This window comes from Elgaria multicarinata, chromosome 1 (genome assembly GCF_023053635.1).
Source record: "Elgaria multicarinata webbii isolate HBS135686 ecotype San Diego chromosome 1, rElgMul1.1.pri, whole genome shotgun sequence".
In the NCBI taxonomy this organism is placed as follows: domain Eukaryota; kingdom Metazoa; phylum Chordata; class Lepidosauria; order Squamata; family Anguidae; genus Elgaria; species Elgaria multicarinata.
This window is the reverse complement of record NC_086171.1, coordinates 9,270,001-9,294,973: the sequence shown is the minus strand read 5'-3', so window position 1 is coordinate 9,294,973 and position 24,973 is coordinate 9,270,001. Positions and strand designations below refer to the sequence as shown.

At 46.1% G+C, this 24,973-nt stretch overlaps 1 protein-coding gene across 1 annotated transcript in view; it reads left to right on the top strand.

Moving 5' to 3' along the window:
• Positions 1-24,973, top strand: part of MINDY4 (MINDY lysine 48 deubiquitinase 4) — a 135,062-nt gene that overhangs the window by 102,960 nt on the left and 7,129 nt on the right. The window contains exons 14-17 of the mRNA XM_063123214.1: positions 3,005-3,068; positions 3,907-4,068; positions 16,033-16,213; positions 20,700-20,772. Coding sequence (XP_062979284.1) covers positions 3,005-3,068; positions 3,907-4,068; positions 16,033-16,213; positions 20,700-20,772 — 480 coding nt within the window. The remainder of the gene's footprint in view (positions 1-3,004; positions 3,069-3,906; positions 4,069-16,032; positions 16,214-20,699; positions 20,773-24,973) is intronic.

Sequence of the window (24,973 nt, the reverse complement as noted above, 5' to 3'; positions counted from 1 at the left end):
TCCCTCGATTTTTAACAGTTGCATAGAAAGGGGAATTTCAGCAGGTGATATTTGTATGCATGCAGCACCTGGTGAAATTCCCTCTTCATCACAACAGTTAAAGCTCCTGCAGCTTTAACTGTTGTGGTGAAGAGGGAATTTCACCAGGTGCTGCATGCATACAAATGACACCTGCTGAAATCCCCTTTTCTATGCAACTGTTAAAGATATTGGAGCCCTGTCTTCCTTTCCATAGGGTCACCCTATTTGAGGTGAGCCTGGCTATTGCTCCAGCTTGGATGCAGAATGGCCTGGTTGTTATATGCAGCATTCCCACTTAAAAAGCAGACTTTCCCAACTCTGGGTCCCCATATGATGTTGGAATATAATTCCCCATCATCCCAATGGCCTGAATGATGGGAGTATTAGGTTAACAACATCTGGGAAACCTGAGTTAGAACCTAAGAACTCACGAACATAAGAAGAGTCCTGATGCTGGATCAGACCAAGGGTCCATCTAGTCCAGCACTCTGTTCACACAGTGGCCAACCAGCCATCGGTCAAGGACCAACAAGGCAGGACATGGTGCAACATCCCTCCCACCCTTGTTCCCCAGCAACAGGAAAGTTTGATCTATAGCATCCAAGGCAAAATGGTTGGGGAGGGGGGACCTTCACTGAGACCCAGGAGAGATGCAACCCTTAATGGACTGTGCCAGGTTAGGTGGACATGTAGCCCCAGCATAACACAACCTCATAGACCACCTTAGCTGTCTTGATGGTGTGACTATTTTCCCAGGTTGTGTGCACGTAATGATGTCTACCGTGGAAGAGAGGGTTTCATCCCGACCCAGGCTAGCCATAAATCTTTAAGCCTTGATGGTTACTTCCTCACTAGCACAAATGATGCGAACTGCAGATGTCGCTTCTCCTCGAATGCCTTAGGTGCAACTCCAAATTCCCACCCCATTTGCAACCAACGATGGAATTAGAACTTCCTCCTATTGTCCAAACTCCAAGTCCCACAGCCCCTAATTGACGCATGTTGCATCAGTCACTTGTTTCAAGTAAAGCCGTGGGATTTCCACGGTGTGAGTAGTTCTTAAACTTTGTCAGTAGCCAAAGATGGTTCTGGCTGACGCCCCATAAATGTGCAATAATCTCTTTGACTTTTCTTTGTTTTGACTCTGCCCATTCAATTCGGCACTTAAGAAAAATGGGTGGTTTTTTTTTTTAAAAAATAGTCACTAATACAATCATATTGTATTACATTATTATTTTAGTATCCACTCTTTGAATTGAAATCAACTGTTTGAATTCCGTTTTCATGTCAGTTGCTAAGTACTTTTTATTATTTTTAAGTTCTCACATTTTCCTAAGATAGTCTATATTTAAGTTTGGCATTGCATAATACAACTGAGATTATTCTCTAGTCTTATTCTTGGAATCAGATTTTTTTTAAAAAAAAAAAAAAGTGGAAAAAAATGGATTCTAATATTTGACTTCAGGGGAGGATTTTCAACTCAAATCGTGCTTAAACCACTCTGATCCCTCCGGAGTCTTGACTTATTCACTGCAAATGTATGAAACCATTTGGTTTTTATACAGAGATAAAAATAATAAAAGGGGTTTAAGGTCTGCAGCAGTTCAAAATGCATACCAGTTCTGCTGCACATGCTTATTATAGGACTTTGCGTACTCCTGGGAGACTCTGGTAGCCATGTTATAGTATGTCACAGAGCATGGATGAGCTCCAAAAAGATGGATTAGAGAGTTTAATGTGTTATATGTGGGAGTTAGACTGCCTTTGAAGACTTCTTGGAAATGTCAGTTAGTCGAAAATACCTCTAACTAGGACCAGCTGCAGGGATCATATCTCACCAGTGCTTGTATACATGGTGTTTTAGTATACCTCTAGTCCATTTTGGGACACAATTCAAAATGCTGGCAGTTACTTTTAGAGTCCTAAATGGTTTGTGCCTGGGTTATCTAAACCAGCACCTACTCCCATATGCAGGTGCCCTGCCCTCTTTTAAATCTGGTCACTCTAGTATAGCTCCAGCACTTTAACTGTTGTGATGAAGAGGGAATTCCACCAGGTTCTCCATATATACAAATGACACCTGTTGAAATTCCCTTTTCTAGGCAACTGTTAAATATACAGGAGCCCGGTCCTCCTTTTCATATGGTCACCCTAACATTGACTGACCCCTCCTCTCTCCTCCCACAAACAAGGTTGGCCTGGAACCTAAGATGACATCTTTTGGAATCAGGCCTTCCAGTATGTCATCAAATGTTGACTTTAGCATAGGTGGGGTAAATTGATTTAATTAATTTATTAATTAAATAATAATAATTTTAATGGGTTTTGCTGATTCTGCTCTTCTGCTATTGAAATGTCTGATTGTATTTTGCCCTAGGAGGGGAACTTTCTAAACTGAAGAACAACGTTCAGATTTCTTAAATAACTAAAGGAGCAATCCTGTGCTTGTTCAGACAGAAAAATGTCCTACAATTCCCCAGCCAGTACCACAACCCCTCATGGCTGACTGGGGAATGCTAGGGATTGTAGGACGTTCCCCCCCCCCTCTCTAAACAAGCACAGGATTGTGCCATAAATAAGTCAACTCCCCCCCTCCGCTACTTATCTTTCTCAAGCAAGAGAACTCACTTCTGACACCACAATACCATATCAGAAACTTCTTGTAATATGGCAGGGGGCTGCCATTTGAGAAAATAAGCCCTAAGCCCCTTCAGAAAGTTGCCTCACTGTGCTTTGGATCCGGGTGCCTGTGTTTTATTGCATAGCATATTTGTATAGAAATAGTTAGAGGATCGTGTCTTTCATATACGCTGAAATGCCCCCATTTTGCTCCAGTGGGGAGACATAGCAACCAATGGGTGCCGAGAGCACACAGCCACAACCAGACTTTGTCTGGAGACAACCGGACTTTGTGTGAGGGATTGCAGGAGGGAGACGCACCACAAGTCACCTTTCTTAAATCTCATTCTTTTTTCCCTGCCAGAGTTCGTGGAGATTTTGATGTGATCACAAACCAATTGATAGGCGCGCATGGATACTGCACGCAGGTAAATATAAGGGAATGGTCTTTGTAATGGAGTCAAAATGTATAGCCTACACTCAGTAATGGGACCAGTGCCTAGACTCAGGAATGGGCCAATAAACTGAAACTGACTCCTAGCACGACGGAAGCCCTGTGGGTGAGTGGTTCCCGAGTCCGGGAGACAGGCTCATGGCCTGTTCTGGATGGGGTTGCACTGCCTCTGAAAGATCAGGATCTGTACAGCACCATGTACATTGATGGTGCTATATAAATAAATAATAATAATAATAATAATAATAATAATAATAATAATAATAGTTTGGGGGTACTCTTAGACCCATCTCTGTCGCTGGAGGCTCAAGTGGCCGCAGTGGCTTGGAGTGCCTTTTACCTGGTTCGCCAACTACGGCCTCTCCTGGACAGGGATAGCTTGGCCCCGGTGGTACAGGCATTGGTACCCTCAAGTTTGGATCACTGCAATGCGCTCTGTGGGGCTGCCCTTGAAGCTGCTCTGGAAGCTGGAGCTGGTGCAGAACGCTGCAGCTCGGCTGTTGTCTGGAGCTGCCCCTTTCCAGCATGTAACTCCTCTGCTGAGGGAACTGCACTGGCTGCCTATTCGCTACCAGGCCAGGTTGAAGGTTCTGGTACTTGTGTACAAAACCCTAAACAACTTGGGACCAGGATACCTGAGAGAGTGCCTTCTCCCAACTCTGGGAGTTGTAGTCCAACACATCTGGAGCTCCCCAGGTTGAGGAAGGCTGCCCTAGACGAACCACGAGCCTCTTCCGCCTAAGTCCTGCAGATGTTACGTCTCCCTGGCCAACGTCTATATGCCTACAGCCCTTTTATTCTGTTGAAACTAGGAGCTGGTCAACCTGCTGCTGACTGGCAAAGCTGCATCCAACGTTTTCAACGATGTGATGGGGCTGGACTCTGGAAACGGCAACGTCACGGTTTTAAAAGGCATCACCGGCCGCAGTGACGTCGGCTTGCTGTCCCTCTTTGAGCACTACAGCATCTGCCAGGTAGGTACCGTATGTCTCTCCTGCTTCCAGAAAGACCTCCTTTGATTAATGAAATTGAATAGGGATAAATGCCAAGTTTTACATCTAGGAAATAGAAACCAAAGGCACAGTTACAAGATGGGGCATGTTTAGCCTGGAGAAGAGAAGATTTTATTTATTTATTTATTTATTTATTATTTATTTATTACATTTCTATACCACCCAATAGCCAGAGCTCTCTGGGCGGTTCACAAAAATTAAAAACATTCAAAGTATAAAACAACAGTATAAAACCATAATAAAAAAATACAATATAAAAGCTCAACCAGATAAAAACAGCAGCAATGCAAAATTACAAATTTAAAACACCAACTTAAAATTTATTTATAGACAGTTAAAATACTGGGAGAATAAAAAGGTCTTCACCTGGCGTCTAAAAGCATATAATGTAGGTGCCAAGATTGAGGGGAGGCATGATAGCACTCTTCAAATACTTGAAAGGTTGTCACACAGATGAGGGCCAGGATCTCTTCTTGATCCTCCCAGTCTGCAGGACACGGAATAATGGTCTCAAGTTACAGGAAGCCAGATTCCAGCTGGACATCAGGAAAAACTTCCTGACTGTTAGAGCAGTACGACAATGGAACCAGTCACCTAGGGAGGTTGTGGGCTCCCCCACGCTAGAGGCCTTCAAGAGGCAGCTGGACAAGCATCTGTCAGGGATGCTTTAACGCGGATCCCTGCATTGAGCAGGGCGTTGGACTCGATGGCCTTATAGGCCCCTTCCAACTCTATTATTCCATGATTCTTTGATTCTAGGTCAACTCGCCATCCAGTTCCAGAGGAGAACTGCCCAGGATTGTGCTATGCAGTGCCATTGTTTAGGCTGGAATTGACGCAAAAGCAGGACAGTCATATTTTCCCCATTCCATCCCTTCATTGTTCCATGACTTTTCCCTATCCTGTATCCAACTCCTCACGATTTCTGGTTTAATAAGGGCAATTTCCCAAGTTAACTCCAGAATAAGAGCGTCAACGTTTGCCACAACTCTGTTGCTCCTTTATCTCATTTGCGTTTTGTATGTTACCGATACATGTGTGTGCATTGACCAGTGGCCGCTTGATGTGATAAAACCTATCATTACACCATGATTAGTTTGGTGTGGTGTATTAGTGATGTGACTGGCACTGGTAAAAACACCATTACAAACAAGAATCTTGACCCAAGCTGCCTGAGATGTCCACACCAGTTCCAGCATAACAGAAATGAGCAGCAGTTCTGGTCCCTTTGCAAGAGTCCAAACGGCTTCGAATCACCCAACAATGTAACGTATTCCTGCGTGTTTCCCTTTGAAGGACTTGTAGCGTGTTATTAATGCGCGCGACTGGGGCAATGTGACTTCTGATGAGTAACTTAATCGGTTGCAGAAATCCCAGCAGATGGCATGACTTTTTGATTGAGAACATGTGCTCGCCACCATAAACTGGAGTTCTTGTGTCTTTAAGTGCAGCACAGCACATGAGAGAGGCAGCAAAAAGCAAATAAAATTCCGATGGGTTTACTTATTTCAGGGCTTGGTTCTGAAGTGGGGGTGGAACTGGCAACCCTCTACTTCCAGTCACCACTTTGTAAACATAAAGAAGTTCAATAATACCCTTTGGAGCCATTTGCATTGACATTGGCATGGCCGGACAAAAATGAACCCAATCTACTGGAATTCAACACACACACACACACACACACACACACACACATATTTCTCTTGCCCAGCATTTCAATAAATAGACCTGGGCTAGACCTACACTAAGCAGGATATAGCACTATGAAAGCGGCATATGGTATATGTCAATGGGCCCCAACAGCTGTCAGTGCACTTCAATACCGCTATAAAGCAGTCGTGTGGCTCCTGCCTCTTATATACTGCTTTCATACCGCTTTCATAGTGCAATATCCTGCTTGGTGTAGATCTGGCCCTGGTCAGCACTGAATTATCTTGTGGGATAGTAACTGAAAACGAGCAAGGAACATAGACAGAGAGTGCCGTGGGCTGATCCTAAATGTAAGTTGTAGAGAATGTTCCTTTGGACTTTTCCAAATGATGTTCATCTTTCATTTCTAAAGCTGTGTTTGTTGCGTGGGCCTGTGGTTCAAGATACTAGAAGCCAACAGGCAATGATTGGGATGTAGGGGAGAGTTGCCATTTGGAATCTGTAAGATTGGAAAATATGAAATCTGGATTAAGTGTCATGGAGGGCGTGGGAACGGTGTGTGGACTCTTGCGCTGGGTCAGTACCAATGTCCCTTGGTTTGGACCGAGACTTGGAACAGGGAGGTTTGGCCGCCCTGTCCTGGTGGCTAGGCAGTTTCTTTGGGCTTTGCTAGACCTACTTGGGAATCTGGGCCTGTAGAGGGGCCAGCCCATGCTAGAAGTAACACGGGCTGTCGCTCCTGTCTACATGTAACATGTGATGGGGTGAAGGAAAGCCCCGTCGCGTCGGCCATTTTTTTGTTTGTTTAAAGGGGCCATGTGCGCAGGAGCGCACCAACGGGAAAGGTAGGTTGTGTGTTTTTTTTTAAAAAAAGGGTTCCTCGCTTACCCTGCCCCTGATTCCCCCCCGCAATGTCTAATGCCTGCCCGCCCGCCATGCCCGATCTCCCCGTCGCCCGCCCGCCATGTCCGATCCCCCCGCTGCCTGCCCGCCCGCCATGTCCGATCCCCCGCCCACCATGTCCGATCCCCCCGCCACCCACCCGCGATGTCCGATCCCCCCCACCTGCCTGCCATGTCCGATGCCCCCACCGCCCACCCTCCCGCCATGTCCGATGCCCCCACCGCCCACCCTCCCGCCATGTCCGATGCCCCCATCACCCACCCGCCTGCCATGTCCGATCCCCCACCCTCCCGCCCACCATGTCCGATCCCCCATCCGCCCACCCCCCCGCTATGTGCAATCCCCCTGCCGCCTGCCCACCATGTCCGACCCCCCACCCACCATGTCCGATGCCCCCCCATCGCCCCTCGGCTCTGATTCCCCCCAATCTCCCCTCCCCGATCTCCCTTGGCCTCCATTTCCCGCTTTCCCCGATCTCCCCATAGCCTCCGTTTCCCACCCCCATGTCCAGTAGGCCGCGATTCCCACCCACCCACCCCCATGTCCCCACCATAGCCCTGATGGCTACGTAGATCCTGTGGAGCGCTGTGGCCCCTCCGCCGCTTTTCCCAGCTACCAGGGAGTAAATGCGGTAGCCGGGAAAAGCGGTGGACCTGGGTACAAGCCTGTGGTCTCGGGCTCAGCCCGAGCCTGCAGGAAAAACCGGACCAGAGGCGTTGCTGGTTACCCCAGGCCCAGGGAGGGTTGACCCCTGCCTGAGCCCGGGATCCCCTGTGTGTCATCTGGGGGCATCGGGCTGAAGCCTCGTCTAGCAAGGCCCTTTGTCTCTCCTATGAAGTCTGGAAATTACTTTCAGCCACTCTGAGAACACACACTATCAAGATCCTAGGCCTTACCATCGGGTTAGTCTCTCTCTCCGTCTCTCTCTCTCTCTCTCTCTCTCTCTCTCTCTCTCTCTCTCTTTCCCTCTCTCCCTCTCTCTCTCAGTTCAGACAACACATTAGTCAACACAGTGTGAAAACTCCACTCAATGGTTGAGTTTGTAGGGGGTCCTCCCCACACAACATGTTCTAACTCCACCAATGTGTGACTGTGGGCTACCGTGAAGTTGAGTAAAATCCATCGTGATGTCTGATTGACAGTTCCTCCACCCTCTCTCCTCTCCCAGTCCTCCCAATGGTATCCCATCAGCCATTGCTGGAAAAAAAACACCCAATCCCGGCAGCTCTCCTAGAGTAGCACTTGTTCCTTTTGCCACTCTTGCCAGGAACTCTGTAGCCAACTCAGAGTGGGAAAAGTCAACTCAATGCAACGGAAAACTCCACGAAGCCCGCCACACAATACCCAACACAGCAGTTGTGCAGGAACTCTCCTCTGCACAGTGTGGATGTTCTGTGTGGAGTGTTTCCCCCCCCCCCCAAAAAAAATCTTCACCATTGCATGGAGTTTTCCCGCCAGACAACGCGTTTCTCAACGGTGGTGTCAAAACTCCATCACAGAGTTCTAAAACCACCACTGAGTATCATGTTCCCCAAACTGAGTCCCCTCTCTCTGTTACACATTTTTGCTGCTTGCACCTCAGCTGAGGTAACCAGGCATACAAAAGCAACCACATCCATCCGTAATGAGAATTAACCCTCATTGGGGATTAACCTTCCCTACCTGGTTCTTCATTGCCTTTCACGTCCTCTAGTTTCTGTTCGGATCTGCAAGTGATCAGAGAACACCCCGACAAATCCTTACGTTTATTCTCGAGTACGGCCTGTCCGTGAGGGAATGTGATTTATTAATTTATTATTTATTTCAAACATTTGTATCCCACCCTATATCAGGAAGGTCTCAGGGCGGCGTACAGACAAAAGCACACAATATAAAACAATAAATATACATAGGGTGACCATATGAAAAGGAGGACAGGGCTCCTGTATCTTTAACAGTTGCATAGAAAAGGGAATTTCAGTAGGTGTCATTTGTATATATGGAGAATCTGGTGAAATTCCGTCTTCATCACAACAGTTAAAGCTGCAGGAGCTATACTAGAATGACCGGATTTGAAAGAGGGCAGGGCACCTGCAGCTTTAACTGTTGTGATGAAGAGGGAATTTCCCCAGGTTCCCCATATATACAAATGTCACCTGCTGAAATTCCCTTTTCAATACAACTGTTAAAGACACAGGAGCCCTGTCCTCCTTTTCATATGGTCACCCTAAATATACACAGCTAAAAACAAATGAAACCATGAACAAGTTTTACAGAATCCTTTAAAGATGTTTTAATGTTTTAAAGACGTTTTAATCATGTGTGGTATGTTTTTAATCAGTTTTTAATGTGTATTTTATATTTATTTTATTTATTTTATTTTATTTATTACATTTTTATACCGCCCAATAGCCGAAGCTCTCTGGCCGGTTCTCATATCATGTTTTTATACTGTTTGTTTTATACTTTGAATGGTTTTAGTTTTTGTGAACCGGCCAGGGAGCTTCGCCTATTGAGCGGTATAAAAAATGCAATAAAATAATAATAATAAATAATAATAATTAAAACAATGTATAATTTAAAAGCAGTAAAAACAATTAAAACAGTTAAAAACGAAATTAATGCCAAATCCTTCGGCCTCCTCAAGGCAGGCAGCATTTTTGGGGGTTGTTTTTTTAAAAATCTTTTTGACCTGCCAAGATCTGCTTTGCAGTTCCTTTCAATTCCACACCATGTTTTCTCTCTTCCCAGCTCTTGACATGCCCACCCACCCTCTGGAATGTCTCTCCCATCACTAATACCTTTTGCAACCAAGATTAATGTCGGCACCACCTGTGTGTCTCTTACACATCCCTCCTGGATCAGAGACAGGGTGGAGGGGCAGTCCAGAGGGGAACGTACCCAACCATTTCAACGTTGCCAGCTGAAGAGGATGACCTGGCAATTCAGGCCTAAGTCGATATATTCTAACCAAGAAGGCCTACTGGCCAAAGCTTGACAGCCCTGTTACAGTTGACAACGTCCAACAAGTCTGGATTTTATGAGGAACGTTTTGTGGTTTGGAAACTGGTACCTTACTTGTGGCCCATTAGGCCAGCAACAGCAAAAAAAGAAAGAAAAAAAAAAGCACAGGAAAGGCATCATTTGATTTGTTTTCGGCATGCCACGGCTTCAATTTGGAGCAGATTTTTGGAAGCGCTTGCCAGACATCAAATTAAGTGCAACCCAGGGCTGAGAAGTCCTGTTGCCAGCATGCTGATTACTGGCATTCCCTTCTGTTTACTCAGCGAAGCGGGGAGGGCGGAGAATCGGCTTTGATTGTGGCACAGTGCAATGGGGCAGAGATTCGACCAAACCTTTGAGAAAACATCCCTCAAGATGGGAAAGAAACCCAGACCTTGCAGGAAAATACCTGGCTAAACAATGTGATTGCAAGCAAATGGTTAAGTGAGAGCAGAGCAGAGATATTCTGACTAGGATGATTCCTTCTCCAAGCCCAGAGCGTTACCTTGGCTGACAGTACGGACCCCAACGTCTTAGGAAGCACCATGCTGCCTGAGGTGCTTTTACTGCTGATGTTTGACTGGGGTGACCCTAAGGAAAGGAGGACAGGGCTCCTGTATCTTTTAACAGTTGTATAGAAGAGGGAATTTCAGCTGGTGTCATTTGTATGCATGCAGCACCTGGTGAAATTCCCTCTTCATCACCGCAGTTAAAGCTGCAGGAGCCCTGCCCTCTAGTATAGCTCCTGCAGCTTTAACGGTTGTGATGAAGAGGGGATTTCACCAGGTGCTGCATGCATACAAATGACAGTGGCTCAAATTCGCATTTCTGTACAACTATTAAAAGTTTCAGGAGTCCTGTCCTCTTTTTCATATGGTCACCCTACTATTGACCATGAGGATTTCTACATTCGAAGCATTTGCTCTATACTGAACCATTTAATGCTGTCATTCAATGACTCACCCATAATCCATATTTTGCTTAAAGAGCCCTATACAAACCTTCACACACAATGCACAAAAGTCTAAACAGAAGCCAGGGACGTGGTGCGGGCCTGGCTTACGTGAGCACCCACATCCCTCTACACCAGTGGTTCTCAACCTTTTTTTGCTCCATTCCCCCCTTTCACCATTGTTCAGAATATAATTCCCCCCTTCCCAAGATAGTCTAACTTAACACAAAGCATGGCCCCTTTTACATTCTCATTTCCCATGCTTTGCGTTGCCCCTTTAAATGGGAAGCTTGAAACTTCTAGTATTGCGAGGGAGGGAGGGAAAAGAGAGCAAAGGCCTGGCTTTTGCAGACAACATGACACTTTTCTGGGGATGTTTTTTAATAACGTGTAGGAAGACATAATCTACAGGACATCATACTTTGCTGAATAGTGGTCCCAATCCCCCCCCCGGAACCCTAAAATCCCCCCGGGGGGGAATTCCCCCCTTGTTGAGAACCCATGCTCTACACAGTTCAGCCCCACACACGAGCAGCTGTCAAATACTGGAGGTAGCACACAACCATCAGGGCTAGGAGCCATGGATAGCCTTTGCCTCCAGGAATTTATCCAACACCCCTTTTAAAGCCATCCAAATTGGTGGCCATCACTACATCGTGTGGTAGTGAGTTCCATAATTTAACTATGCGCTGTGTCAAGGTCCTTCCTTTTATTTGTCCTGAATCTCCCACCCATCAACTTCATGGGCTAATCACTATGAAGACATTGAAGACTGCAGCACAAAATTCTATACAGATATAGAAAATGGTTCTGACTATTTATTTCCATTATCCTCTGCGCTGTCCAGATCAACCTGATTAACCAAACCTTTTCAGGCACCTTGGTGGGTGGTTTTTTTGGTTTGGTTTGGTTTTGCGGTCCCTGCAAAACATATTAATTGCCAAATTTATTTCACTTCACACCTTGTAATGTTGTTAGTGCTGAGAGCAAGAGGCCAGAGTTTTGTTCTTATCACCTTTCAAGTACCTGCAGGAAGAATTCTGTCTCTCTGCTCTAAGCAATGTGCAAAATGTATTTGTGGATGTGGAGGAATGCCACCACTGGAACCGGATGGCTCACTGTAGCGCTGCGGGGAATTTAATATACCATCGTGGGAGGATAAAATCAAGCAAATCAAGCATTAAGTATGCTCACCCCCTGGGCGTTCAAAATTAAGTATGCTCACCCTCTGGGCGTTCAAAATTAAACCTGCCTTTGCAGGTATCCCTTCCTAAAGGGCTGGCATTTTAGAAAAATGAAATCTGCCAGTCAAACTTATGAGGGCACAAAAGGGATCTAGAGGAGGAAAGCGAGTGATGGGCGCCCGCGTTTCCCAGCAGTGGACTGGTTGCAAAACCGTTACAAACGATAAAAGGTGATGAGGCATTGGAGCCAAGTTTTTTAAAACTAATCTGTATGCTATTAAACACAATATTATTTTTAATAGTTTTTATTCTTTTCAATACTTAAACGTACATCAATACAATAACAAAAAAAACTAACATAATACATAAATGTTGAGTAACCTTAATAGCATATTTTCTAATTAACATGTTAACATAATCATACTTAACATAAAAGTGCACACACACACACACTGGGATCTATTCCTGTTTCCAAAATCTCATTGTTTCTTTTGGAGGTGGTTTCCCACTCCCCTTAGATAAAACATATTCTAGGAACTGTTTCCATATTCCCTCGAAATCATTCGTTTCTATTATTCCTCTTCTCACTTTTATATTACATGTTAATTTATCATTAATAGCAATGTTCCATATCTCTTTATACCAATCTTCTATATGGTAATCCCCTTGAACCTTCCAGTTCCTAGATATCGTTAACCTTGCTGCCATCAGCAAATTCGTTATCAATTCTTAAACACAATAAACTGACATGTGTATCAGATACTTGGGTGCAAATTTGCAAATCGCTATTTTGGAACAAAGCCATATGTTTTGTGTTTGAATTTGATACCTCCTTTGTCCCTGTACCAATATGGCCTTGCCCAAGGCAATGACTGAAACCTGGCGTTGACTGTTAAAATATATCGGCCTGAGTTAGATGTAATAGTAAACCATGGTTTCCTGCTACAGAGATTACCCTGCACGAAACTTATGCTTTCATGGTTTCCCTCCCTTTTCCTCCTGTTTCCCAACCACAAGGAGGAACTTTTGCTTCTGAGTTTGAACAAACCACAATTTCCCATGACATTGGAACTGAAGTAACTGAGGTTTGTTTAAACTCTGCTTAAAGCGCACAATCCTATGCATGTTTAGACGGAAAAACAGAAATGCTAGACAGGGCATGCTGGGAGTTGTCTAAACAAGCATAGGATCGTGCTGTTAGTGAACAAACTAGGATCTACAACCATGTTTAGATCCTGGCTTGTTTTCATTAACTGCAGGAGCTATACTAGAGTGACTAAATACAAAAGGAGGCAGGGCTCCTGCAGCTTTAACTGTTGTGTTGAAGAGGGGATTTCACCAGGTGCTTCATGCATACAAATGACACCTGCTGAAATTCCCTTTTCTATACAACTGTTAAAGATACAGGAGCCCTGTCCTCTTTTCCATATGGTCACCCTAGTGGATATGTGCCTCTAAAACACAGTTTTCCTGCTGCATTCAAGTGTTGAAACTGTAATAAAAAAAATCTTTCTCAGTTGATGTAAACCAGGGGTGGGCAAATTCGGCCTCTCAGCATGTTTTGACCTACAATTCCCATAATCCTACATTATTCTGTCTAGGGGTAACGGGACTTGTTGGCAAAAAATGTCTGGAGGTCTAAAGACTCACGCGTAATGTAGACCAACAACAAGGCCCAACGGCCTGGCCAGAACCATGGTGTGACCTGAAGGTGCAGCCTTGACTTTTTCCCAGAATCCCTTGCAACAAGCAGGCATCCTATGATGGTCATGAAAGTTCATTTTGTTTTGTTTTTTAAAAGGCAAATCAATGTTTCCTTGAAGCTAGAAAGCTACTGCTTTAATTGGGCAGTGTATGTGGTTTCACTACAATGAAGTTTTTTTTAGTATGTTTCTAATTTCACTTCAAGAGATTCTTAAGATTTTGTTTCTTTTAGGACTGGGAGAAAGGAAGGTGAACTGCGTGTTTGATTTTCCAAATGCAGCCATATGCATGTGTTTAGAAAGGAAATCCTTCTGATACTATCTCCCCCTCCAAAATTGAAACCTACCTTTTGCTCTCTTTCTAGCAGCATATTTATAACCTCGGACCTCTGTTCGCAATTCAAGAATGTATTATTGTTATTATTTTTAAAAAGCCAACAAACAAAACCATTGTATGGAACAATGGCTTTAAAAATAGTGATTAATGAAGTAACGAGGCAGAGAACAGCTGCGCTATCAAGCGAGAAAGAAAAGGGTTATCTAACCGTTACATCGAAAGAAACGTGGGCTGGTGGCAATTTACCGGCATCATGTTTGAGGCGCAATGGATGGGTTTTATTTCGTATTCTGGGCCTTGGGCCGACCGTGCATTATGTCGGGTTCTGACTTCCCAAAGACCAGGCCCAATTCACAGGAAAACCCTAATACAGCCCTAATAAAGATCCACAGATAACAGTTCAAAATATAAGACTTAGACCAGGTTCATTTCATGAGCACCAGAACAAGAGTTGGCAGCTCTCGGGGAAAGCAGGGGGCTGCCTGTGGAATATCTGGGGATCCCTCCAGGGTCACTGGAGTATCCTGGATTATGGTGGCAGTGGCTGTTCGCACTGGGAAGCTGGCGATCACGCCAAGGAGTGGGTGGTTGTGGCGAATGCAAGTACACATGTGCCCTCCATTTGTGAGCCCTTTTGTAAGTGCATGCTGGGAGTTGTAGGCTGTACAAGGACCTATGGCTGCTGTGCAAGGAAATGGTGGATCCATCAGTGTGGTGTAGTGGTTAAAGTGTTGGACTGGGAGTCGGGAGATCCGGGTTCTAGTCCCCACTCAGCCACTGGGTGACTTTGGGCCAGTCACGGACTCTCCGCCCAACCTACCTCACAGGGTTGTTGTTGTGAGGATAAAATAGAGAGCAGGGGGATTATGTATGCCGCCTCGGGTTCCTTGGAAGAAAAAAACAAGGTGGGATATAAAAGCAATAATAGATAAAATAAATAAATAAAGTGGGGGATCTGCCATAAAACGGCCTCCATGATTCAGATTTCTGAATCCGAGGCCCGAGTCTTGCACAGCCCTAGTTCGGAGAATCCAAGACAGAGTGGGGCAGCTTTGCAGGTAATCTAAGCCTTGTTTTGTCTACTGCTAAAGGCTTTGGCTTAAATACGAGAGAGTGGACATCAGCATCGGACATTCGATCCTAGCAAGGATACTTGCCTCGTAGGCGATTCCTGGATCACAGGACACCTCTGCTCCACCCTCTTTAACTGACGACACAGTAAAGGAGGCAAACCTGAAGCACCCTCTCCTCCAGAGACCTGGGGCAAGGCCTCACACATTACTAGAGTGGGGTGGGAGATACTTCATTGTGGAGACTTCCCATATAGGAATGTGTGACATTGGGAATTCCATTCTGTTGAAGCCTGATAGAATTTCTCAGTATTTCTGTTCTGATAAGCGGTGGCAAACTCGTCAATGTCTCCTTCAACAGCGATGCTAGTGGAAATTCTTCCTAATGTGAAATCAAAATACCCCTTGTCTTGTAATTTGAATCCTGGGTCCAGGTCCTTTCCCCACAAGACTTGATCTCCAATCCTCTCTCCACTTTTGTCTTCCTTAGGTTGTTCCCATGTGTCAATGTCCTCCCTACAATGTGGCATCCAGAACTCATCAATGTCTCCTTCAACAGCGATGCTAGTGGAAAGGAACCATGTCATTAGACTAACTTGTGCAGATAGTAGTAAAACTCTCTGGGACTAAATTATGAGGAAATGACTCCCTGGCTGGTTGTTAAAGATTAATTTTATGATTGTTGTGATCTTGAGCAATGTGGTCTAGGGCGAGGGTGGACAGAAAGTAGATCTCCAGATTCTTTGGACTTCAATTCCCAGCATTCCTGGCCATTGGCCATGCTGGCAGGGCCTTCTGGAAGTTGAAGTCCAAATCATCTAGAGATCTTTGTGCTGCCCACACCTTCATGCATGGCTTCAGGAACACTTGAAAGCCAGGCGCATAACTCCTCCTCACCCAGGAGGAGAGCTGCAATTCAATGGAGAAGGACCTTCACAACTGACCCTGCCTACATGGGTCAGGCTTTCAAATTACCTTGGCGATCTGGGACTAAGCTACCTGTGATCACTGATGAAGAGGCCTTCTGTCTTTTCTCTGCCACTTTGCAGTCTAGAAGCATCGGGCTTCCGCAGCTGTTCTGCACCTTCCCCACTGTTCAAACCGTGTTTTGTTTAACGCGTTGCACTTTCTCCCGTTTGCTCAGGTCGGCTGTTATTTGAAGACCCCCAAGTTTCCCATTTGGCTGGTGTGCAGCGAAAGTCATTTCAGTGTGCTCTTCTGCTTGAAGAAGGATTTACTTGGGGACTGGAAAATGGAGCGGCAGTTTGACCTATATTACTACGACGGCTTAGCCAATCAGCAGGAGGAGATCCGTCTAACAATTGGTACGGAGGCAAACATTTTTCAAGGGATGGGACTGTGGAAGCCTTTGTCCCAAGGGTGTTGGGCATGCCATTGGGGAAATGCATTTCGTGGAAAGTCTTTGGGTGCCTTCAGGCGTCACATTCCTGAACCTCCAAACCATTTTTGTGCACCACGATTGTGCACTCAATCCTGCCTCCTATGCTCTGCTTCATAGAACTACACAGGTTTGATCAAATCACAATTTGCTATTGCATCTGAATTGGCAACCTGTGGTTTGAGTGAGCCTTCCGAACAAGAATGGATGATACCCAGGTTTTCCCAATTCTAGCTTGGAAGTCTTGCTGAAACCGCAGTTTCCAGTTCAGACCTAACAACAAACCATAGTTCGATCAAACCAGGGGCGTTCCATTAAGGAGAGAGCGTGAGGGCAACAGGGACGGGGGAAAGAATGCACAGAGCACAGAATTGGTCACTAAATTTCCAAACCATGAACTGGAACATTAGGAAATAGGGTCTGAATGCAGTTCTAGAGTTAACAGAAATGCCATGGGATAGTAACAATTCCTGACATTTGGAAAACAAGTTGATAATGGTGGTCTCTCTCTCTCTCTCTCTCTCTCTCTCTCTCTCTCTCTCTCTCTCTCTCTCTCCTTCTCTCTCCCTCTCTCTGTCTCTCTCTCTCCCTCTCTCCCCCTTTTCTCTCTCTCTCCCTCTCTCCCCCTTCTCTCTCTCTCCCCCTTCTTTCTCTCTCTCTCTCCCCCTTCTCTCTCTCTCTCTCTCTCTCTCTCCCCCGTCTCTCTTTGCTGTTGCCCGTTCAATACATTTTCCCCATGGATTTAGGCAGTTTTACAGCATGGCAATCCCCAACCAATTGCTGCACTCAATTCTGGTTATGTTTCGGACTTTTGCAACACTGGTGTCAGCTCTGGATTCTTTCCTAAGCTCCTCCACAATTACCCTTCTACTCTCATGTTTTCCTAGGGGTTGGATGACTCATTCTATTGCTGGTCCATGTCACTTTTGCCTACGTACACTCCTAAATCCATTCTGCCTCTTTCCTCATTAATTTGCAGGATTTCCCCCCATCTGCATAAAGACACAAAGATAAATATGCTTTTTTAAGAAAAACTTTTTAAGTTTCCAAAACAAAATCAACACACAGAGAGAGAAAAAACTTCATTAAATATTTATTTTTTGAACTTACATTCTCTCAAAATCCACATTTCTAATGAAATATTGTCTGTCTGTCTGTTATAGATTTGTAAACTGCCCAGACAACTTCAGGTAGTGGGTGGTATAATAAAAAAATAAATATTCGTAAGCCACATTTTAGGACCATGCCCACAGAAGACAGCTCACATAATACTTAATAAACCATTATATAATGAATGCGCAAATATCATATTCCTCAAGCAACCTTGAGCCTTAACTTTCTGAGCTTTCTTAATTTATTCTGTGGGAGCCAGTGTGGTATAGTGGCTAAAATGTTGGACTGGGAGTCGGGAGATCTGGGTTCTAGTCCCCACTCGTCCCTGGAAGCTCACTGGGTGACTTTGGGTCAGTCACAGACTCTCAGCCCAGCCTACCTCACAGGGTTGTTGTTCTGAGGATAAAAATGTAGAGGAGGAGGATTATGTATGCCGCCTTGGGTTCTTTGGAGGAAAAAAGGCAGGATATAAATGCAATAATAAATAAATGAACAGAAATGCTTCCAAAATTCTCATTTCAATTTCAACCTGGATTTTGGAGTTCCAAGTTACCTAACCTTCTTCTAAAGGAGAGCTGATCCATGAGGAATCCTCCGTTGTTGCCTTTTTAACTGCCAGATTTTGCCCCGAGCCTCGTGCCTGCATTGCCATAGCCTTCACCTGCAGTTCCTTTATGCCTTTCTCCCACTCTCACCCACCAATGACCATCATGTGTCCATTGATAAAGCACAGCCAAGAGTAACTTTGATGGGATCGTATCCATAACTGTATTGAGATTCTTTTTGTGTGACGTTTTGCTGACGCTCACGTGTAATTGGGTGCGTTGCAAAAAGAAAAGAAAAAGAAGAAGCAAAAATGGGATTCGCTGGAATTCAACAGATTGAAGACTCCTGTCCTACAAGCGATGGCAAATGTAGGGCTGAATCTACACAGAGCACTGAAGGCGCTCGCATGTGCCCCCAGTGCGCCCCCAAAGCGATGGTGTAGATGCTGCCCTGGAAGAGACGGAGGAAGAGGCGGAGGAGGAGGCGGCTGGGGAATCCGGCCGCGTCCTTGCCGCCGCCGCCCACCTACCTCCTCGCCGGCCGGGTCGGAGAGCTTGGCGGAAGAAGGCGGGGTGGAGAGTGGAAGAAGCTCTCCGACCCGGCTGGCTCTTTCGCCGGCAGCAGGAGGCTGGCGGGGAGGTGGGGCAAGGACGCGGCCGGATTCCCCAGCCGCCGCCTCCTCCGCCTCTTCCTCCGTCTCTTCGAGGGCAGCATCTACACCATCGCTTTGGGGGCGCACTGGGGGCGCATGCAAATGCCTTCAGTGCTCTGTGTAGATTTGCCCTAGGTTGCCCTTTAGATGCCATTGAACGTATTCCCTTTTTCTTTCTCACCTGCACTCATCAGTTGTAGCACCTGTAAGGCTCAAACGCCCCCAGTACTTTCTTGGGCCTCCTGCACGTACTGCCCTTTGAACTGTGGAAACTCTTGCTTCTGCTGCACACCCACGTGTCTAACCATGCTGTTCCTTCCAGCCTCCGAGCGCTGTGAAGCTGAGAACTGCTATTCATGCTGCAGGATGCAAGGGAGAAAGCGTGGGCGTCGTGAAACGGAGAGCTGTCATTCAAATGGGGGGGGTAGAGTTAGGGGGCGGGAGAGTGGAATTTGGTGCTGAGTTCTGGCATTCTCTTCCGCTGTCTTCTGCTCTGTTCTGATTTCCGGCAGCGTTCAGCCCAGAACTGTGCCCTGTCGACCGCTCCCTTCCCCTGTGTCACCAGAAGGTAGCTGGAATTGCACGCTTTCCTGGGAGTAAGCACCATTGTATTCAATGGGACTTACTTCTGAGTAAGCATCGGGAATGGGCAAATCTGTCCAGTTTGCTTTTTCCTGCATTTGAATATTTTAAATCTCAAGTTCTTTCTCTGTCAAATCTGGAAGAAAAAAAAACCTTGCGAATTTTTGGAAATTTCATATCAGAAATAACTGGGACAAAATTCTCATTTATTTATTTATTTATTATGACATTTATATGCCACCTTTTTTCTTCTAAGGAACTCAAAGCAGCATCCATAATCCTCCACGTTTTATCCTCACAACAACAACCCTGTGTGGTAGGCTGGGCTGAGAGTCTGTGTCTGCCCCAAAGTCACCCAGTGAGCTTCCATGGCCGAGTGGGGACTAGAACCCGGATCTCCCGACTCCCAGTCCAACATTTTAGCCACTACACCATGCTGGCTCTTATCCATCATCTGCATTGGCCAAATGTAATAGCTACAGCTATTCACAGCTTGGAGAGGACCATGATGTCCCTTCTTCCAGGTAGCTATTAAAGATGAGGAGCTCATCAGAAAAAAAGAGGTGGCAACCCTAATTCAGCACTAACGTGTTTGAATACACAGAAATTCAAACCCAGACTTTAAGAGCAAAGCACTCAAAGCCCTGGGTTGCGATGGACAAATCTGTCATTTTTAGTTTCTCCAACATCTGGATTTTTTTAAAAAAATATGAAATTTGTTTTCTAGATATGGAGAACTTTGCAAACTTTGGTAAATTCTGATTAAAACTGAACTGAACTAAACTTCTCACCCGTCCCTAGTAAACATCCATAGGCTTGTGCTGTCAGGAAGTATTACATGTAGGGAAGGTTGTGGTATTCAATGGAAATTCCAATACATATCGGAACAGGCCAGCTGAAGAACACAGCAGAAGGTCCCAGTTTTGGCCTCCAGCTTTTCCAAGTAGGTCTGGAAAAGCTTCTGCCTGAAACCTTGGAAAGCCGTTGCTGCCAGTTAGTGTCGACAGCACTAGCCTGTAGATGGACACATGGTCTAACTCAGAGTAAGACAGCTTCCTATATTCCTATGACCTGAACCACTCCTGGTTTCATCCAGCATGATAGATGTGAATAGATCCATGTGGATGATGATGGTAATGATGATTAGCATATATACATATCTGTCTCTCATTGGAAACACATCAGGGGTCTGGAAACAAAGCCCTATGAAGAGAGACAGGACACGGAATAACGGGCTCAAGTTAAAGGAAGCCAGATTCCAGCTGGACATCAGGAAAAACTTCCTGACTGTTAGAGCAGTACGACAATGGAACCAGTTACCTAGGGAGGTCGTGGGCTCTCCCACACTGGAGGCCTTCAAGAGGCAGCTGGACAAGCATCTGTCAGGGATGCTTTAGGGTGGATTCCTGCACTGAGCAGGGGGTTGGACTTGATGGCCTTGTAGGCCCCTTCCAACTCTGCTATTCTATGATTCTATGATCCAAAAGCCTGATGGTGCATGCCTGACTTGATCCTGCAGATACGTCACAGCCATATGCCGAAGACAAAGAAAATGACCTCATTCCTCCCCTTGAACACTGCATTCGGACCAAGTAAGTGCAATGCGTTGTGGGTGATGGAGGCGGGGCTCTCTCCTCCCCCGCCCCCATCAGAATAAGTTTCTTCTGTACAAGGATCAGACTGCTTTTGTGTGATGAATACACATGTAGAGCGCAATCCTGCTGATTGCGTCCTTGATGCTCGGAAGCGTCCGAACTCGGAGGTGTCCATGATTCCTATGCCCTGCTGGTCTGAAGCCAGCAGGGCAAGAAGAATGACCGGGGCCCATCTTCACCTTGCTGCCCTCTGTCTTTGGCGATTTTTGCTAGACGGGCTTTTCAGTCCATCTAACGAGGGCACTTTGGAGGGAAGGAGGCTGGCAGAAGCTCAAGATATGTCCTGTCCTGGCCTCTTTGGTCTCCTCCTCTCCCCACCCACCAGAAGGCCCTCTTTCCACCTCCTCCAAGGTCGCTTCTTCAACCTCAGAGGACAGCCAGAGCTGTTCTTTCCATGCCTCCTGCAAGGGATCGGGGGAGCCGGGGGTTGGATTACTGACTTCCCCTTCCGAGGTCGGTGTTTTCTCCATCTTCGGATTGGGGGGGTTCAAGCAATCCAACAGCTCCTGGGATGCTTAATGTCCTTTAAAGTGGAATTCCACAAATTTGCATGAAGCACAAGCACAGTCGTGCTGGCATGGAAAGTAATTGGGTCTCAGTCTAGGGTGACCCTGTGGAAAGGAGGACGGGGCCCCTGTATCTTTAACAGTTGTATTGAAATGGGAATTTCAGCGGGTGTCATTTGTATGCATGCAGCACCTGATGAAATTCCCCTTTCATCACAACAGTGAAAGCTGCAGGAGCCCTGCCCTCTTTTGTATCTGGTCACTCTAGCATAGCTCCTGCAGCTTTCACTGTTGTGATGAAGAGGGGGTTTCACCAGGTGCTGCATGCCTACAAGTGACACCCGCTGAAATCTATACTTCTGTTAAAGAATCAGGAGCCCTATCCTCTTTTCCATCTGGTCACCCTATCCCTTGACTCTCGTGACCACTTCATACAGAAGCTGAGTAGCAAGGGAAGCCACTCTACTTGTCTGTCTCATCATCGTCCCCCAAGAAGCTCAAGTTGTCATTCGTGGAGGTTCTGAGAAATCGGTTTGGCTAGGAGAAGGTGTGGCTGGCCATGGTGAATTTGAGTTTAGGTTTATGTAGGGTTTGAATGTAGGTTTGAATGTAGGTTTATTTGAATATAGGTTGAATGTAGCAATAAGAGCTTCATTGTTAAGTGTGAATTTGAATGTAGGTCTCCCTAGCCCACATCTAACATTGTATCCCCTACACCACACTGCCCCTTTCTTGGTCATCAGAGCATAAGCACATCATAAGAGCCCTGCTGGAATAGACCTAAGTTCCATCTAGTCCAGGGTCTGGCTTTTTCGGTAGACCAATCCAATATCTGGGAGAATCTCCCCATCAGGGCATAAAGATATTTACCCCTTCCTGCTGGTACTCCTCCAGCAACTGGTATTCAGTGGCAAACTGCCTTTGAGCAGACAAGTGCCATTTATCTATGACTAGCAAACTTTGTCCTGGTTTGCATGTCAGAACAACCCAGTTTTTTTAAAAAATAAATAAATCCTGAGATGTTGTGAACTGAGCAGGAACAAGAAAGTGGGATGGTTCCCACTGCCTGATTGCTCCCACTGCAAGCAGGATTCTCAGACGGAAGGGCCTCCAAAGAAGAAGTGTTTCATCCCAAAGAATTGTCTAAGTTTAATTGCCACACCTTGTGGCAGTGAGTTCCATAAGTTGACAATGCGCTGCTGTGTGAAGAAGTCCTTCCTTTTGTCTGTCCTACATCTCCTGGCAATCAGTTCCATTGGATGACCCTTGAATTTTAGGATTTATGATTGGGAGAAAAATGTCTCTCCATCCCTTTTCTCTAGACCATCAAGAAAAGCACTTCAAACGTTACATGAAACTAAATCTTTTAAAGACACACGGCCGCTTTTGTCCATTAAAAAGGTTACAGTCCTTTTTCATGAATGCAGGCTAGAGTTCTCTTATGTTTACTATCTCTGGTTCCTGGTTCATTCCCACTGGCTTGGATGCAGCCTTTTCTAATCCGTTTCCTTACTAAGGGCCTTGCTAGACCTACCTGATAATCCGTCTGGGAGGCGGGGCGACGGCGCGCTACAGCTAGCGCGCGCCGTCACCCTTTTCCAGACGTCAGCACGCGACGGGGCAAGGGAAAGCCCCGTCGTGCGCTCCGTGTTTTCCCCCCTTAAAGGGCCATGTGCGCAGCAGCGCACCACTGAAAAGGTAAGTACTTTTTTAAAAAAATTAAGGGTCCCCACTCCCCCTGCCCCTGATTCCCCCCCACAATGCCTGATGCCCCCCTGCCCACTCGCTCGCCCGTCCTCCCCTGTCCCCCGTCCTTCTTTCCCCCTCTCCCTGATGCCCGTGCCCGTCCTTCTTTCCCCCCCTCCTGCTGGGTCCGGCCTTTCCCCCGGCCCCTATCTCTCCCCCGCCCTGTAATTCCCCCCCCCGGCCCGAGCACTGTGCCCAGTCCATGGCTTCTCCCAGCTACTCGCGAGTAAGCGAGCAGCCGGGAAAAGCCATGGACCCTGCTAGACCTTCCGCAGCCCGCTGCGGAAAAACCGGGCCATAAACGAATCTGCTTATGCCAGTTCAAGCGAAGTCTTAACCTGGCCTGACCCCGGAATCCCTTGTGCGTCATCTGGATGCACAGGAGGTTGACCAGACCTCACACCGCGCTAAGGCCTAGTCTAGCAACGGCCTAAGCCTTCTGTAAACCGCACAGAGAGCTTCGGCTATGGGGCGGTATATAAATGCAATATATAAATAAATAAACCTGATCCTGCCTCTTGCCCAAAGGTGATCTTTCTTGCCCACCTCCCCAAACCCAATCCTGTGATAGCTGTGTGAGCCACTGCCTTGAATTGGATATTGCTCTGTTGTCAGATTTACTTGGGAAGCGATGCCGGATTTTGACCGAAATTGCAAAAGGCAGAAACTGCAAACAGCAGCTTTCCACATCCCGTCTTCTTGTCTTTGACAATGCCAGCTAAATTGCACCCTGCTTAGCGAAAGACATTATGTTTTGCCTACATGCAAGGCTGTTTCAACCGCCATTAAAGCCTTTGTTTGAACATCACAATCTGCTTTGTCGCTAATAATCCTGCCTGATTGTTTTTCCCTTCTTCCCACTCTGCCATTTCCAGAAGACAATGTTTGAGAGGCTTGTTGCTTGCAGCGCAAACATTTATTTATGTATTTGTGCTGTTACAGTCGCTTGTCAAATAGGCTTGGTTGGTTTTTTTATCACTTTAAAAGCCTGCAAGGTTATAGCAAGATGCCTTGGGGGGTGGGGGTGGATGAATGTTTGTAACACAGGCAGTTATGTTTCCCCTTTAGAGTCAATGAAGCACTATTATGTGCTACATAATCCAAATCTATATTCAAAGATAAACCATCGAATCACAGAACCATAGAATAGTAGAGCTGGAAGGGGGCCTATAAGGCCATCTAGTCCAACCCCCTACTCAATGCAGGAATCCACCTTAAAGCATCCCTGACAGATGGTTGTCCAGCTGCCTCTTGAAGGCCTCCAGTGTGGGAGAGACCACCACCTCCCTAGGTCATTAATTCCATTGTTGTACTGCTCTAACAGTCAGGAAGTTTTTCCTGATGTCCAGCTGGAATCTGGCTTCCTTTAACTTGAGCCCGTTATTCCGTGTCCTGCACTTTGGGAGGATCGAGAAGGGATCCTGGCCCTTGTCTGTGTGACAAGCTTTCAAGTATGTCCTTCCCTTCCCTTCCTCATAAGCGACACTTTTACTTGGACGGCATGGCAGCCAGACATTAAACAGATGCAGCACGGAAATGAAGGCAACAGGGAAGGCTTCACCTAAGGAATGTTTTCATACCAGTTGTAGCTGTGAACAATACTGGAGCCATCCTCCACTGAGTAACTGTGCAAGCAAATCTTTGCATGGCATCTGTTCCCCAGTACTTCACTAAACATGTCAGGGGAGAGACCTGAATAGAAATTCATAAATACTTTCTTCTCCATCTCAATTCCCTAGGTTACACTTAGCCTAGAAAATTGCCTTATGTCTGGACAGACTGTTTCCCATCAAACTCAATATCACCTACTCTGGCTAGTGGGGACGTTCCATCATCTCAGGCCTTTCCTCTCTATCTGATTGTTTTTAACTGGAGATGCCAGGGTT